The sequence below is a fragment of the Panthera uncia genome (assembly GCF_023721935.1).
Source record: "Panthera uncia isolate 11264 chromosome C1 unlocalized genomic scaffold, Puncia_PCG_1.0 HiC_scaffold_4, whole genome shotgun sequence".
Taxonomy (NCBI): domain Eukaryota; kingdom Metazoa; phylum Chordata; class Mammalia; order Carnivora; family Felidae; genus Panthera; species Panthera uncia.
This window is the reverse complement of record NW_026057585.1, coordinates 30204625-30218188: the sequence shown is the minus strand read 5'-3', so window position 1 is coordinate 30218188 and position 13564 is coordinate 30204625. Positions and strand designations below refer to the sequence as shown.

General features: G+C 43.6%; 1 protein-coding gene and 1 long non-coding RNA gene across 9 annotated transcripts in view; one reads left to right on the top strand and one right to left on the bottom strand.

Moving 5' to 3' along the window:
- LRRC8B (leucine rich repeat containing 8 VRAC subunit B) overlaps positions 1 to 13471 on the top strand; it is an 80264-nt gene extending 66793 nt beyond the window's left edge. Inside the window, exons 8-9 of one of the 4 annotated variants that reach the window (XR_007454729.1) lie at positions 11129 to 11221; positions 13376 to 13471. Coding sequence is in view for 1 of the 4 variants with exons in the window: in XM_049616823.1 (XP_049472780.1) it covers positions 3055 to 3101 (47 nt within the window). In the remaining 3 variants the exon portion in view is untranslated. Of the gene's footprint in view, positions 1 to 3054; positions 3454 to 4565; positions 4677 to 11128; positions 11222 to 13375 lie in introns of those variants that run through there. The other 3 variants (XR_007454728.1, XR_007454727.1, XM_049616823.1) reach the window with 3 other exon arrangements.
- LOC125912424 (uncharacterized) overlaps positions 1 to 13564 on the bottom strand; it is a 34484-nt gene that overhangs the window by 2501 nt on the left and 18419 nt on the right. For 2 of the 5 annotated variants that reach the window (XR_007454734.1, XR_007454735.1), the window contains exons 2-5: positions 12348 to 12497; positions 11043 to 11156; positions 3799 to 3938; positions 2403 to 2803 (exon numbers count right to left, since the gene is read on the bottom strand). This is a non-coding gene — a long non-coding RNA (uncharacterized LOC125912424). Of the gene's footprint in view, positions 1 to 2402; positions 2804 to 3798; positions 3939 to 6413; positions 6669 to 11042; positions 11157 to 12347; positions 12498 to 13564 lie in introns of those variants that run through there. The other 3 variants (XR_007454732.1, XR_007454736.1, XR_007454733.1) reach the window with 2 other exon arrangements.

Sequence of the window (13564 nt, the reverse complement as noted above, 5' to 3'; positions counted from 1 at the left end):
AACCTACATAAGGATATGTCTGTGTGGCACATAGATGTGTGTTTTCATTATTCATCCTCAGTCTTAATTTTTCTCCCGGGATGTCACCGTATTTCACTGTCCCTTAACAAATGTTTGTGTTAAACAGGGTAAGTAGAGATCCGTAGGCTCTCAGCACTGTGGCGTAGCTCCAGTTTGTGTGGTAAGCTTACCACTGTGCTATGGTAAGCTGCAGTGAGTTATCTGCGTAATTTTATTGTTTGAGAGTGACAATAATTTGTTTCTGTTCTTCATGTGTTTCATGATGTAAATTTTGTATGTTTAAAATATTGCATACTGATGGGTTCAGAAACCATTAAAATAATCAAACAGTTGTTCTGTGGATTTATAGCTTTATTTCCTTGTATTTCCAATAAAACCCTCCTTCCATCTTTACATTTTCTCTTCGTATTGTCCTAACTGCATAGGTATGTTGTTGTCCTTCTCCACTCACTCACCTCCTTAAATTTGGTCAGCACTTGCACATAACAGAATATATTTGTGCTAGAGAACTTGGAGTCATACTTGAGCATGTATTTATTTGGGGGGAAGCCAAGGCCTATAATGATGCCTAATATAGAAGCCCCACTTTACCCATCCCTGCAGTATTTAGAGCTGATTCAATCAATGATCTCTCATGCCTACCAAAAGCATGAGAATATAACTGTAAGTCCACTTGGTTTCCCAGAACTGTATATTGCATCAAAATCTGTGTTTATTTCTTTCTGGAAACAAGAGGAAGGCCAGTGGGAGGGGGAGGAGCTATTTTGTATCCTCACTTGAATTATGAAGACATTATATACATGAAATGGGATAAACTAATGACTGTTGGAAATGCCCTGGATATAATTATATCTTACGTTCAGTCGAATGTGAAAGCAGTGAAAACCTGCGGTCCTATTTAATTGGTTTCCTCTTGTTCCTGATCCATCACTTCTACATCCACTGGGAACTATCTCCTCAGTACCTTTGGTAATGGACTACGTTCTCTTCAACGTTATATATATATATATATATATATATATATATATATATATATATATATATGAACAATTTCATCAACACTAAAGCATTAATGCAGAATATATGAGTTAACGTACTGAGTTGAGATGGCTTCCAGTTGACCTTCATTCATATTTCAGCTTTGCATTTGACTTGTAGAATACCCCACTGCTGAGAAAAACAATTATGAATGTCTCCTGCATGTTATATATTATCTCTAACAGAGATGGTGCAATTTAAAAAAATACAAAGGGGCATAGAATTAGAATGGATATGTTTGTGCATATGTGTTGTGTATAAGCCTAAATATTTATGTTTGAAATATTTTTAAAGCTCTTCAAATGTTTCACTTTGAGTGAAATAACGGGCCAATCTCGGGTGGAAACATTTGCTTAGGTTAGCTTCACGGTGAAAGCTAGCATTTATTATTTTATCTTTGTCACGTATTTTCTCAAACACGTACATGCTCGGGTTTCGCTTCTGGTAATGAATTATTAGAAAATATAAGATCATGTTGTGAGTTGAATGTTTTTGGCCCTCAGGTTTACCATGTAGTAAATCTGCATTTTGGTGGTGAATCCCTTTGCCTGAGATTCAGTGGTTTTTGGTAAACTTTCCTGTTTTAAAGTAGCTTTTGTGTAAAATAAAGATTCCGTTTTTATAACAAATGGCAAATAAAAACAGATTAAATGTTGGAAGAAGTTCACTGTACTAATTTGTCCCTGTGCAGCTGTACTGTTATATTGTTCACCAGATGATGGATTTTAGATTTACGTGTGAATCTCCTAACAAGAGTAGGAGTTTTCAAAATATGCTACAACGCTCACAAAATAACCAGCCCCTGAAAACAGCCGGATTGATTCTAGAATATAATATGTTGGGGCAGGAGGCAGGGAGGGGTGAAATCTGTCACAATCCTAAATAGGTCCCTCTTTCCAATGGTGCTCATCCTTGGGGACCCATGCCCACAAAGCAATCCAGGTCTCCCCCTCTCAGCTCTCATTTCTCCATTTACTGTTAGTTTAGTACTAACGCTGAACAGTGGACCAGAAAAATAAAAAGTAGAGAACTGCGAGGTGAAATTTTGAGGTTTAGTAAAAGAGGAAAAATGGAATTCTTGGGTAATATAAGCACATGATAGTTTGACCTTTTGGATACAAGACTTTCTGTCTCTCTCTCAAACTCCTACCTGCCGCCCCCAGCCCACCCACCCTACGCACACACTTTCAGAAACACATTAGATGCCTGATAAAAGTCTTTCCTCTGCTGGAAGACAGAACTCGACATATACTGAACCAGATTATGAAGGAAAATGACTGCTGAAACCAGATGGCCACATTTTTCCCTGGAAATGAAGTACTTCAAGGGAGGCATTCACCCACCTGGAAGCGCTTGAGGAATGGGAGAGACACGGAGGAGAGGAAGCCAGTGTGTGATGTAAGGCGTCAGCAGGCATTCAGGGACTGCTAGGAGCCCTGGGACGCTGGGGTCCTGTGCTGACAGCCTACTGGGCACTGACCAGGCCCCCCAAGCATGCTTAAGTGTGGCTTCACATTCTCTGGCATTCCCTTCCACACTACAGAGTGGTTTTTCCAGAATGCAGTGAAGGCCTGATGGCACGGGAGAGGCTGCGCCCACCCATGCCTTTGTGGGCTCTCTCCCCTTCTCCTGAGAGCTGCAGGCTCAGTCCCTCTCCTCTCTGAGGTCTAGAGAAAAACGGTTTCTACAAAGGCACAGCGTTGCACCTTGAATTCAAGCCCCATGTTTACAGAAGAAAACAGATCTGTAAGCCAAAGGAGGATCAGAAAAAAGTCATTTTTAAAAAATACGTAGTCTTTTTTAAATAACAAACCTCTTTTCATCCTGTGTGGTCTCATCATCCTCTAGACTAGAATTATGAGTCTTCCCTCCTAAATACCAATGATTCTAGAGAACTGCCTGTGTGCTACTCAGAAGCTTTTCAAATTCTTTCTCATAATAAATACCTTAAATTTTGTATGCCTTTTTACACATGCCTATTGTTTGTTTGTGTAGGGCTTGACCCACACCATTTTTTACTCTCTGCCTCCCTCTGCCGCTGAGATGAGAATAAATCAAATAACTTCAAATAGAAGTTGACCAGCATCTACTTCCTCCCCTGTTACTCCATTTCTCCTTGCCTTGCCTTGATCAAATGCAGCTCCCAAGATCTTGAGAATTCCATGGCCCCCATTGAAGCTCAGTAACTCCATTTCAAATGAGATGTTCTCAGAAAGCCTCATGTAGCACCCGGCACCAGGACCAGACATGTGGGTGCCCTGGGCAGGTAAGAATTTGGCACCCGCTTTAAAAATATGCTTTGAGTATTTATTTAATATGCATTTGGTAGAGATAGGGGACTTGGTCTCCTATTAGTAAAAATCATGAACTTTTGGTTCAACTGTCTAATTATTCGTTTCTCCCAAAACAAAACTCCCAAGAATGAGCTAGAGACAGCTGGGGGCAGGAGCTATCGGGCAAATGAGAGCTCTCTGCTCATAGCATTGCTGCTCTGAGTCTCTTCTCCCGGGACTCGGGAGCAGACCAGCCAGCCACTGGGGCTCACCTCTTTGTTCCCTTGGAAGTACAGAAATATCCCCTCTCCTGGCCCCTGTCCTCTCCCTCCCCACCCCTCTCTGCTTGTGCTATTTAGCATTTTCCTAATTACGTCCTCCCAAGTTCCATATCCTCACCCGTTACTAAATCCCATCTTTGAGAGTATTAAGTCATACTAAGGATGACGTTTTAGCTTGTACTCACCAAAATAAATCCCTTTCACTTATCAAGATGCTTCCTTCCTAGAATGGGGTTTCTTGTCACAATTTCAAATTCCAAATAAGAGACTTCTTCAATATACTGAATGGCAGTAGGACCAATTTACATCCCTTAGGCTGGTGAACCTAAAGAATTACAAATAGAAACCTGAGTTGACTGGTCCCCTAATTCTTTCAGTGACATTTGGCGGTCCATGTAAATTAGTGCCCCAGGCAAATATTTAAACCCCAGGAAGACCGAATGCCACCCCTGTGAGGGGAGCCTCCTTCTAGTCTTTGCCTGAACTGGACTGGAATTCCCATCCTTGTCTTAGTGTCTCAGTAGTGCTTCCCAGAGAAACTACTTAGATCATTATGGAGGGAAGAGAACAGTTCTGTAACCCTTGTCATAATAGAGCCAGTATCCAGCAATTGATCTGTGAAAAGGGAAAGGCTGAAGAAGTAGCCAAGTGAAGGAGAATTGATTCAGTCTGCTCAAAGAGGCTTGAGGAAAATTTACCGGGCTTGTGATACCTGGGCAGAATGATCCATCAGGAGCCTCATTCATGATTTCAAATTGAGAAAAGATAAAAATCTAATCATTTGTCCCAGATCCTTCAGCTTGGTGCCCATCACCGAAGGGGGAATAGCATAATGGAATGCAACAGTAATGTCACTGAACACCTGCCACACGCCAGGTGCTCTACGAGCTTGTTCATGTGCACCGGCTCAATCCAGCCAACAACCTTTTGGTGTGCTATTCCTATTTTACAGATGAGAAAACCAACTTGAAAAGTGTAACATTTGCCAAGGTCTCATGACTGTTCAGAAGAGGAATCCTATTCAACTCACAGGTCTGCAAAGCCTATTTCTACAGAGGTGGAGGTAAAGAACACTTAACCTCAGCCCTTCCTCCCCTCTCCCCCACCTTGGAGTTTGAAGACTCACAGAGGACTCCGGTTTTCAGAGCTCACTGGTCTCTTCCCATTGCTTTTAGCCCAGTACCTCCTCCTGCTCCATATCTGTCCTAGTTTGTCCTCTCCTGAGCCAGTGAGTCACTTCCTGTCCATTTTATTTGCTCCCTCATTCCCGAATGCAATCCTAGAATTTTAGAACTTTCCAATCGGAAGGAACCATGTAGACTTTTCTGTAGAGGAAAGCCTAACTGGCTTTTTCAAGATCACAGACCCACCGTCAGAGGGAGCTGACACCTATCTGCATGTCCCCCTGTTGAATACTCTCTGCACTCGCGCCGGCTGGCTCTCAGAAGCACAGCTAATCTATATTTAACCCAAGAGTGGAAGTGCCAAGATTAGCATGCAGGCCTCCTCCCTAACCCCAGTCCTGTGCATTCCCTAATGAGCCGCATTCATTTCAGCTGCATCTTACGTCTCAAGAACAATCCCTCCTGTGCACAGTGCATTACTGGACACAAAGCACTTTAGGCTCCTGTCCCCATTTCACTTATAAGAAAACGAGGCTCTGAAAGAGACATCCTCAAGCGTTACCATTATTGAGCATCTGCCGGAGACTTCGTAAACTTTAAGGCTTAAAACATATTAAGGCAGGCATTATCTCCATTTATAGAAAAAGAAATCGGTCCAGGCAAGTCAAACAACTTATTTGTCATACATGAGGCTGTATGGTTGGTGGCAGAGCCAGGTTTTGAACTGGGGACTCTGTGGCACTAAATCTCCACTTCTTGTATCGTGCACACTGTGAAGGTCCTATGGCAAGTAAGTGATGGGGTTGTGAGGACAGCTGAGGAATTCGGCATCTCATACGGTTTTCTGCCCTTTATGATGTGCAGACTCTGAATATTCTGGGAAAAAGATAATCTGCACACAGACACACACATATGCACAAACACAGTTTTAAACACCCTTTGGTGTAAATACAAAATTTCATCCAAAGGGCTAATGTATTTTTAAACTTGATGGGTTTTTTTGAAAATGCAGTTTTTATTTAAATGTCCTAACCTAAACTATGGTACCATTCTGAATTTTGAATCCTGTGGGAGATGTTGGATAAAGACCCTCATCTTGTTAAAAAAAAGAAAAAAAAAGAGTTGTTAACATTTTGGTTTTCGTTTTGAGGTACAGATGAGGCTCGAAGCGAGTTTGGGTTTTACTACAGAACTGCAGTTTAGCTCCCTGAGAGTCCTGATTTATGATAGGGAAATGCTGGCAGGCATTTTAGACTTGCAAAAAGACTACAAATCACAGTTCAGGCTAAATTCGTTCTAAATTCATTCTGCTGATTTAGACATTTGGAGGAGCGGGTTCTGCTGCCCTTACTGAATTCGTGCCATGATCCAGATAAAAAGCTGTGTTCCTCACCCCAAGCTGATGGTGTGTCCCTCCCTGGCTTTGCCTTTTGGCTGAATGCGCTGCTAAGCATGGAAAAAGCCTGAACCCAAGCGAAGAACCCACTCCTTGAAGCACAGATTTCCTTGGCATTTGCTTCTTCAAAATGCCTGCCTTTTAAGGCAAGTGGCACATCAGGCCCACTGTGAGTCACCCGGATCAGCTGTCTCCATTCACACAGTGGGACTGCAGCTCTTGGATGCTGCCTGTGCCCCACCCACCACGGAGCTCTGCTGAGGAAGGGAACATGACTTACCAAATAACTTTGTGCAATCGCATTCGTTGTTTTTCTATTCTTCTAGAAGATGAAAGAAATTGGCCCTCTTCCCTTTTTCTTCTGGTGGTGAGTCTAATTCCTCCAGCTTAGAAAAGAGTGCCCATAGAGAATTTTTTTGCAAGGCTGGAAATGAGCCAGATGGCTTGGGTGCTGCCTTGGATAAGCAGCAAAGGCCCTGGCTAAGCCCGTGACTAGAAGGCCTGCAGGAAATTAACATGCATCTCTTGCAGGGGGAGCCGTGACTCAGGGAATTTAGTGGTGCTCAGGATGCTAGAGGCCAGCTCATCAGGGGAGAGAGTATGGGGTCCTTGTGACTTCTGGAATTCAGCATCTACCCTTGCCATGTCATTTCCAGCATGATCTGCATATGTCAGCATGCTCAAGGGCCTGGCCTAACTGAGCCTAATAGGAGGGTGAACTGAGGTGTTCTCTAGGGCGCCTGCAATTCTAATATTCTCATCTACATAAAATGCTCAGTGAGTGGGCTGATGTTAAGTAATTTTCTTAAGAGTTCGAGCACATCATACATTTATTTTTGAGCTTTTGAAACGACTCAGTTTTATGACTTTTTCTCACCAAAGAACCTACAGCATAATAGCAAGTGGAGGAGGATGGGATTATTTTCCAGGGCTGTTCTGCCATGCCTCCACATCAGGAGAGCTGGGTGTATGATGAAGAGGAACTATCTAGGTCAGGGCAGATGGGACATTCCCATGAGGGCCTTCATCGTGCTCAGGTTACAGATCCCAATAATGAGAAATGTCCTGAGGTTGTGCAGGTAAAAAGGTGACCCGTGAGGTTCTTGACCCTCTTGGGCTTTAACACCAAAGCTTGAAATCTGAAGCTGATCCATCACCGCTGACATTGAGCCCAGAGTTTGACTTGGGGCTGATGGATGCCTCCAAGTTTTCAGTTCTCAGGTTTCTGTTGTTTGGGGCTCTGGGTCTAAGTGTCTGAGAGGCAAACAGGCTTCCAGTGGGAGAGACACACACCCCAGTCTTAGGTGGACTGAGACATGTCCGCTTCTCCCTGCACTTAGGGTACAAATCCAACTGGGTGCCAGCTGCCATGGCAGACTGTATGCCCTTCAGGCTCACCTGACACATGGTGAGCTGCCCTGGAGCTGTGTGCTGTGCACCTCCTCTGTGCCCTGGTGCCCAGCCCTACACTCGGGCTCTCTTGTGTCTAGAAGAAGAGAAAGCAAGATCTTTGCCCTACACAGAGCCAGACTGTGTGCCAGCCGCTGGGAAGGCACTCAGCTCCACCCTTCAGGTGGGATTGGAGTCTCATCTCTACCGTAACACTTGAATAGCCTTATCTCTCTGAGCCTCAGTTTCCTCTTCTATAAAATTTACACTCTATCCTACAGATATTAAGTGTTTGCTTCTAACCAGCTGCTGCCTTAGGTATTGAGGATACAGTGAGATGACGGGGATGAGACAAACAGGGCCCCACCCTCGTGGCAATACGGTTTTAGGAGGATTCCATGAGGTTGTATAAAATGCTTAGCATCTTGTCTGACCCTGGTGGTGCTCACTACTGGTTAGCTCTAATGACTTTTCCTCCAAATGTGGTAGAAAATCTTTTAAAACTTGCCCTTTCCCACCTCAGTCTTGCATATGTATTTCTCTTTGCCTAGAAGTTTCTTCCTTTCTCCCTCTGCCTAGTTAACTCCTGTTCATCCAGTTCTTGGGGTAAACGGTCACTTCCTCAGTGTAGTACCTCCCTGACCAGGTCCCCATTCAGGTTCCCCTGTCGTGCGTTCTCATGGCAACTGGCACTCTACTTTGAAGTATCCGTCACTTTGGTAACTACTATTTGTTTAATGTCCGTGTGCCTGACTCGATTGTAAAACTGGTGTGGACAGCATCCACATCCACTGGAAGTCTCAGCTCCCAGCTTTGAGATTTTCCATTAGTATCTTCCCATCCAACTGGCTGCCATGTGAAGGTGATGTTCTCTTCCAAATGAGAAAAGTATGCTGGACCAGAAAAAGGAGAACCAGGCCCACCAGGAGCACTGGGGCCCTTTATTTCCTCCCTCTTTTTTCTGGCCTCATATGAAGAGGAGGGACAGCCAAGAGATGGCTGAAAAAACAGGCCAGGCCCTTGGGCAGCACCTACATCTCCCTGGAGGCAATCAGGTAGCCAAGTCACAGTGCAAAGGATGGCATGCAGGGTCGTCCATTGGTAACAAGACTTACCCATCACCACTCAGGGCGCTGCCGAGAGCAGGGCAGTCTCCTTTGTACCACAGTCACATCCTTACCTGCCCTCCCATAGCCAGGCAGTGTGATTTAAAGGAAAAGGCCTATCTCTTGTAACTAAATAGAAGAATCTTGAAAAAATGAAATCCAATGCCACATGGCCAGAATGTCAGTCACAGAAATGTAACCGTGTTGACTTTTCACTCTCACGCAGCATAGAAGGGTGCCCCCAGCCTCAGTACAGCAAACACTGTCATTTACATGTGACTCAGTGCAAATGTTAATGTTCTTGCCCTTTTGGGCCCTGTGGGACTTAACAAAGCAGTGATGTGACCTGACCCCAATGTTTTTTTGTGGCTTTTTGGCCAGCATCCAAATCCTCTGGGCAGTGCTGGACTTCCCACATGCATTCCAGCAAGCCCACCATATGGAACTGCATGGCAGTCCTCTTTGCCAGGCCTTTCTAAACTTCCATGTCTTTGTCCATGCTGTTCTTTCAATCAGAAGTTCCTTCCTTCCATAGAAATATGGAATATTATGTATCATCTCTCTACCTATCACCTATCTGTGTATTGGTCAAACCTCCATTCATGCTTTAAGACTAAGATGAAGTATCATTTTGTCTCCAACACCTTCCCTGACCACCTTCCTTCTCCAAAGTTGGAGTTAGGTGCTTTTATTCTTAATAACTATGTAGTGAAGCTTATTTATAGATTTCCTCCTCACTAAACTGATAACCAAAACCACATCTTGTTCATTTTTTTATGCCCTTTCAACCAGCAGAGTGCCCGGCATGTTGCAGAGGGAGAATGAGTAAAAGGCAGAAAGCCAGACATTGGCAGACTATGTCATGGGGCCACTGGGTCAGCCAGAATGCCTAACAGCAAGTGTATGTGCCAGAAACTACAAGGGGGAACCTTTGTGGACAGACCATGAAAATGAAGAGGAATCATTCAAGGCTTGAGGGCAAAGAAATAGCAGGAGGGAGTAGAACTGTGGGTACATTACCTGAAGGTATAATAGGTATGGTGAAATTAAAGCATGAACATCTTGTGCCCATTCTACAGATGGGAAAACTAAGGCTCAAGGAAGTTAGATGTCTTACCAAAGCACACAGAGCTAGTAAGCAAAGGAATCGGCTTCAGCACATCTGACTTCACAGAGTTTGTGCTCTTAGATGCTATGCAAAAACACAACCAAATCTGCAACCACTACCTTGAACTTTTGTCCATCAGGACTTTGGGGAATGCTCCCTCAGCTGTGTTAAGTTAGACTCCAGAATGTAACTAACCCTCTCTGGGTCCACTTTGGTTTCCTCCTCAATAAAATGAAAGACCTTGAGCTAGGTGATTGTAAGGCCAATTTCAGTCTGCTATGATTCTCCATAGAATCCAACGGACTTTCTCGCCTGGAAATCAGCTTGGCCAAAATGCAAGCGTATTGGTGTATTGGCCCTAAAAACCTTCTTGTGGGCTGCAATCATGATCCCATAATACAACAAGCCTGTGAAATATTATCTTAGGGGTCTAACTATTCTTCCCAAATAGGCCTTTAAAATATACCCAGGTAACAACGTAACTGACAGAGAGTATCTTTATCTGAATAGTCATACCTAAGTCCAAGTTTCCACTCCCTCTCCACGGCCTTAGGGACTTCATTCTACCTGTAATTCTGTATCATACTGAAATCAAGTCCAGCAGCAGTCCCCAAACCTGTGACCCTCCCCCCGACACACACACACATCAATCTCAACCAGACATATGTGTAGTGCTCGGACTTCAGGCTGAATCTGAGGGTAGAACACATCTCAAAATGTGTGTGTGGTTCAGAATGACCTCTGACATGAAAAGTTCCCACCCACACCACTGAATAACATCCTGTTATTTTCCTCAAATCTATGCAGTAACTCCTTTGATTGGGCTTTCATTTGGAATAATCTGTCCAATGCCATTTTTCGGAAACATGCAGAACAAGATACAATCTCATTATGGTCAGCTACATAGAGTGGACCTTTCAGAGCATAAAGAAACATCTGTCCTCCATCTGCAGTGCCTAGAAAATAGGGCTTTCAATAGAGTACATTGTAGGATGCTAGTGCTTCTAAAAGGGCAAGAAATCCATTTCTACTAAGATCTCAATAAGTATGTCTGACAGAAGATTTTCATCTTACATACCAAAGAGCATTTTTCAAAGAGCATTTCTCATCTGCAAAATGGGAAAGAGTTTTTCTAGAGAGCATTTCAAAGAGCAGAAGGCTTAAGAACATAATCTCTAGATTCAGCCAGACGCAGTTCAAATACTTGTTCTGCCACATAGTAGCTGTATGATCTGGAAAAGTGGCTTAAACCTGACAATTGTAAGTTTTTTCAGGGATGTAAAATAGAGAAAGTAATAATACCTACCCTAGGAGATAATGTTTTCAAAGAGACTGGCTCGAAATAAACATCAGTTCTTGTTTCTGCTTTGTTACCACTGTTGTTCATACCAGGGGCGGAATGGCCTGGTTCCTGCTGCAGCTGAAAGAACACGGGATTTGAAATGAGAAGCCCTGAATTTGCACTCCACTCCTGCCACTTACTAGGTGTGTGACCTTGGGGAAATCACTGAATCTTTCTCAACTCAGCTTCCTCATCTGTAAAACAGGGAGACTAGGTAACTCACCTGTAACAATCATGAGGTGCAAATGAAGTGATTTATGTGCATGTACTTGGCCAGCTGCTGAACTCTGTGTGTATGGACTTATTTGTTATTGTTAGTATCATGAACTGAATGTTTGTGCCCCCACCCCCAGTTCAAATGTGGAAACTCTAACCTCCAATGTGATGGTATTAGGAAGTGGGGACCTGCAAGGTCATTAGGTGAGGTCACGAGGGTGGAGCCCCCATGATGGGATCAGTGTCCTTATAGGAAGAGGAAGAGGGGCGCCTGACTGACTCAGTTGGAGGAGTCTGTGACCCTTGATGTCGGGGTTGTGAGTTCAAGTCCTACGTTGGATGTAGAGATTACTTAAATAAATAAAAACTTGAAACAGAATGAGAGGAAGAGTCCAGAGTGCTCTCTCTGTGTGTCTTGTGATGGCAAGAAGTCGGCTGTCTATAAGCCAGGAAGAGAGCCCTCACCAAGAACCAAATCGGTGATACCTTGATCTTGGGCTGCCAGCCTCTCGAACTGTGAGAAATGTGTATTGTTTAAGCCACTCAGTCTATGGTATTCTGTTAAAGCAGCCCAAACTGATTGTGACAATAACACTACCAGAACCGAAGAACATATCTAGTTTTGTTTTGTTTTGTTTTGTTTTGTTTTCTCAGGAATTTTGATTTACAAAAATCTTAGTTGTATGCTCAAGTGATTACAACTGACTTCCACTTAGCCACAAAAGTGAGGATTCTGGGGATGGACTAAGGCGTAAAAGTAGAAGGTCTACTTTCCCAACAAAATGTCACCATCTCTGTATGTTTGTCTTAGACCTCACCCCTGTGAACATGTAAAATGTGGCCTGGTAAAGAGCCCACATGTCTGAAGAGGTGCTGAGACAGAGAAGGGTTGTCGTCTGTGGTTTCTGCTATTGGGTTTGGTTTTGAGGTTGTAATTGTTCATTTTTTGTGGGGTTTTGTTTGTTTGTTTGTTTGTTTCAGATTTCACCTCCCACCCTTCCTAGAGCATTTAAAACAACTGGCAGTTCAGCCACTCTCCACCCTCCTGGGTACCTGCTCGCCTTTGTCTTTCCAGTAGGGTGGAAGTCATTGGGCTTGGGACTTTGAAATCAGCCAGACTTGAGTTTGAATCTTGCCTCCAAAACTTTCTAGCTGTTTTACTTTGGACAAGTCACTCAGTTTTCTACATCTCAGTTTTCTCATCTGCAAAATGGGAAAGAATAATAATCATCTCCCCAGGTGGTTGGGAAAATTAAATAAAACAGTACCCTGAAAATTCTTAGAGTCATATCTGACACTGGATAGGTCATCAGTTTCCCCTTCCTTTCTCTGAACTCTCTTCTCACCCACTTCTCACTCCTTAATTGACATTTCCCTGGGACCTTTGGTAAGGCAATTGCTAATAGCGCCAATAGCTATGGTGAGCCTGCAAGAGACTGTCCTGGGGGAACACTTCTAACTTCTAAATTAAAACTCCTGCCCCAAGTCTTTATAAATGCTATGACTTTGGAGTATCTCAGTTAAAACGATATACTCCTATTGAATATATGTGCTAATTGAGTATTTGAAAGCGTGTGTGTGTGTGTGTGTGTGTGTATAAGTCTGGATATTCACAGAAGATCACATGAATCATGTGAACGATGAAATGAAATGGGGTCAGTTATGTCAAGGGGTTTTTAAATTAAGCCAGAAGGTCATTAAGGAGATGGGCCATATGCATGTTTTCACCTGGTAAAACCCTGAATTTTTGAACTGGGCCAAAGTGCAAATATTCCAAAGACTTAGCCTGAACACCTGCAACTTCCTACGTAAGAGACTTTGCTTGGTGATAGCCTTAGTGACTAGGTATATTCAGCCAAGATTGGTTTTATGCCACCAACACCAATCAAAAAAAATTTTTTTTATTTTGTCAATCAAAAATTTTTCTAAACAATATATGCAGGCATTCCTTTTTGTCTTTTAAATCTTTGGCGGAGGTGGGGAGGGGGGTGAGGGAGGCACTATTTGGGTTGCTGCCCAAATCTGTGTTCCCCTGAATTGTAATTCTGAACCCCAAATAAATGCTTTTGTTTTTATTGTAGCTCAGCTTCTTTTCTTGGTTGGCATTTCTGGTGTCTGAAGAAGTGGGATCTGAGGTAATAGCGTCTCACCTCCTGTGCTGATGTTGGACCAGCAACGTACCTGCTTGAACCCTCTGTGCTCTGTTGTCTCCCCACAGCCCGAGTGCCTGTGGTGAGCACCCCCTCCCCCTCCCCCTCCCCCCTCCCCCT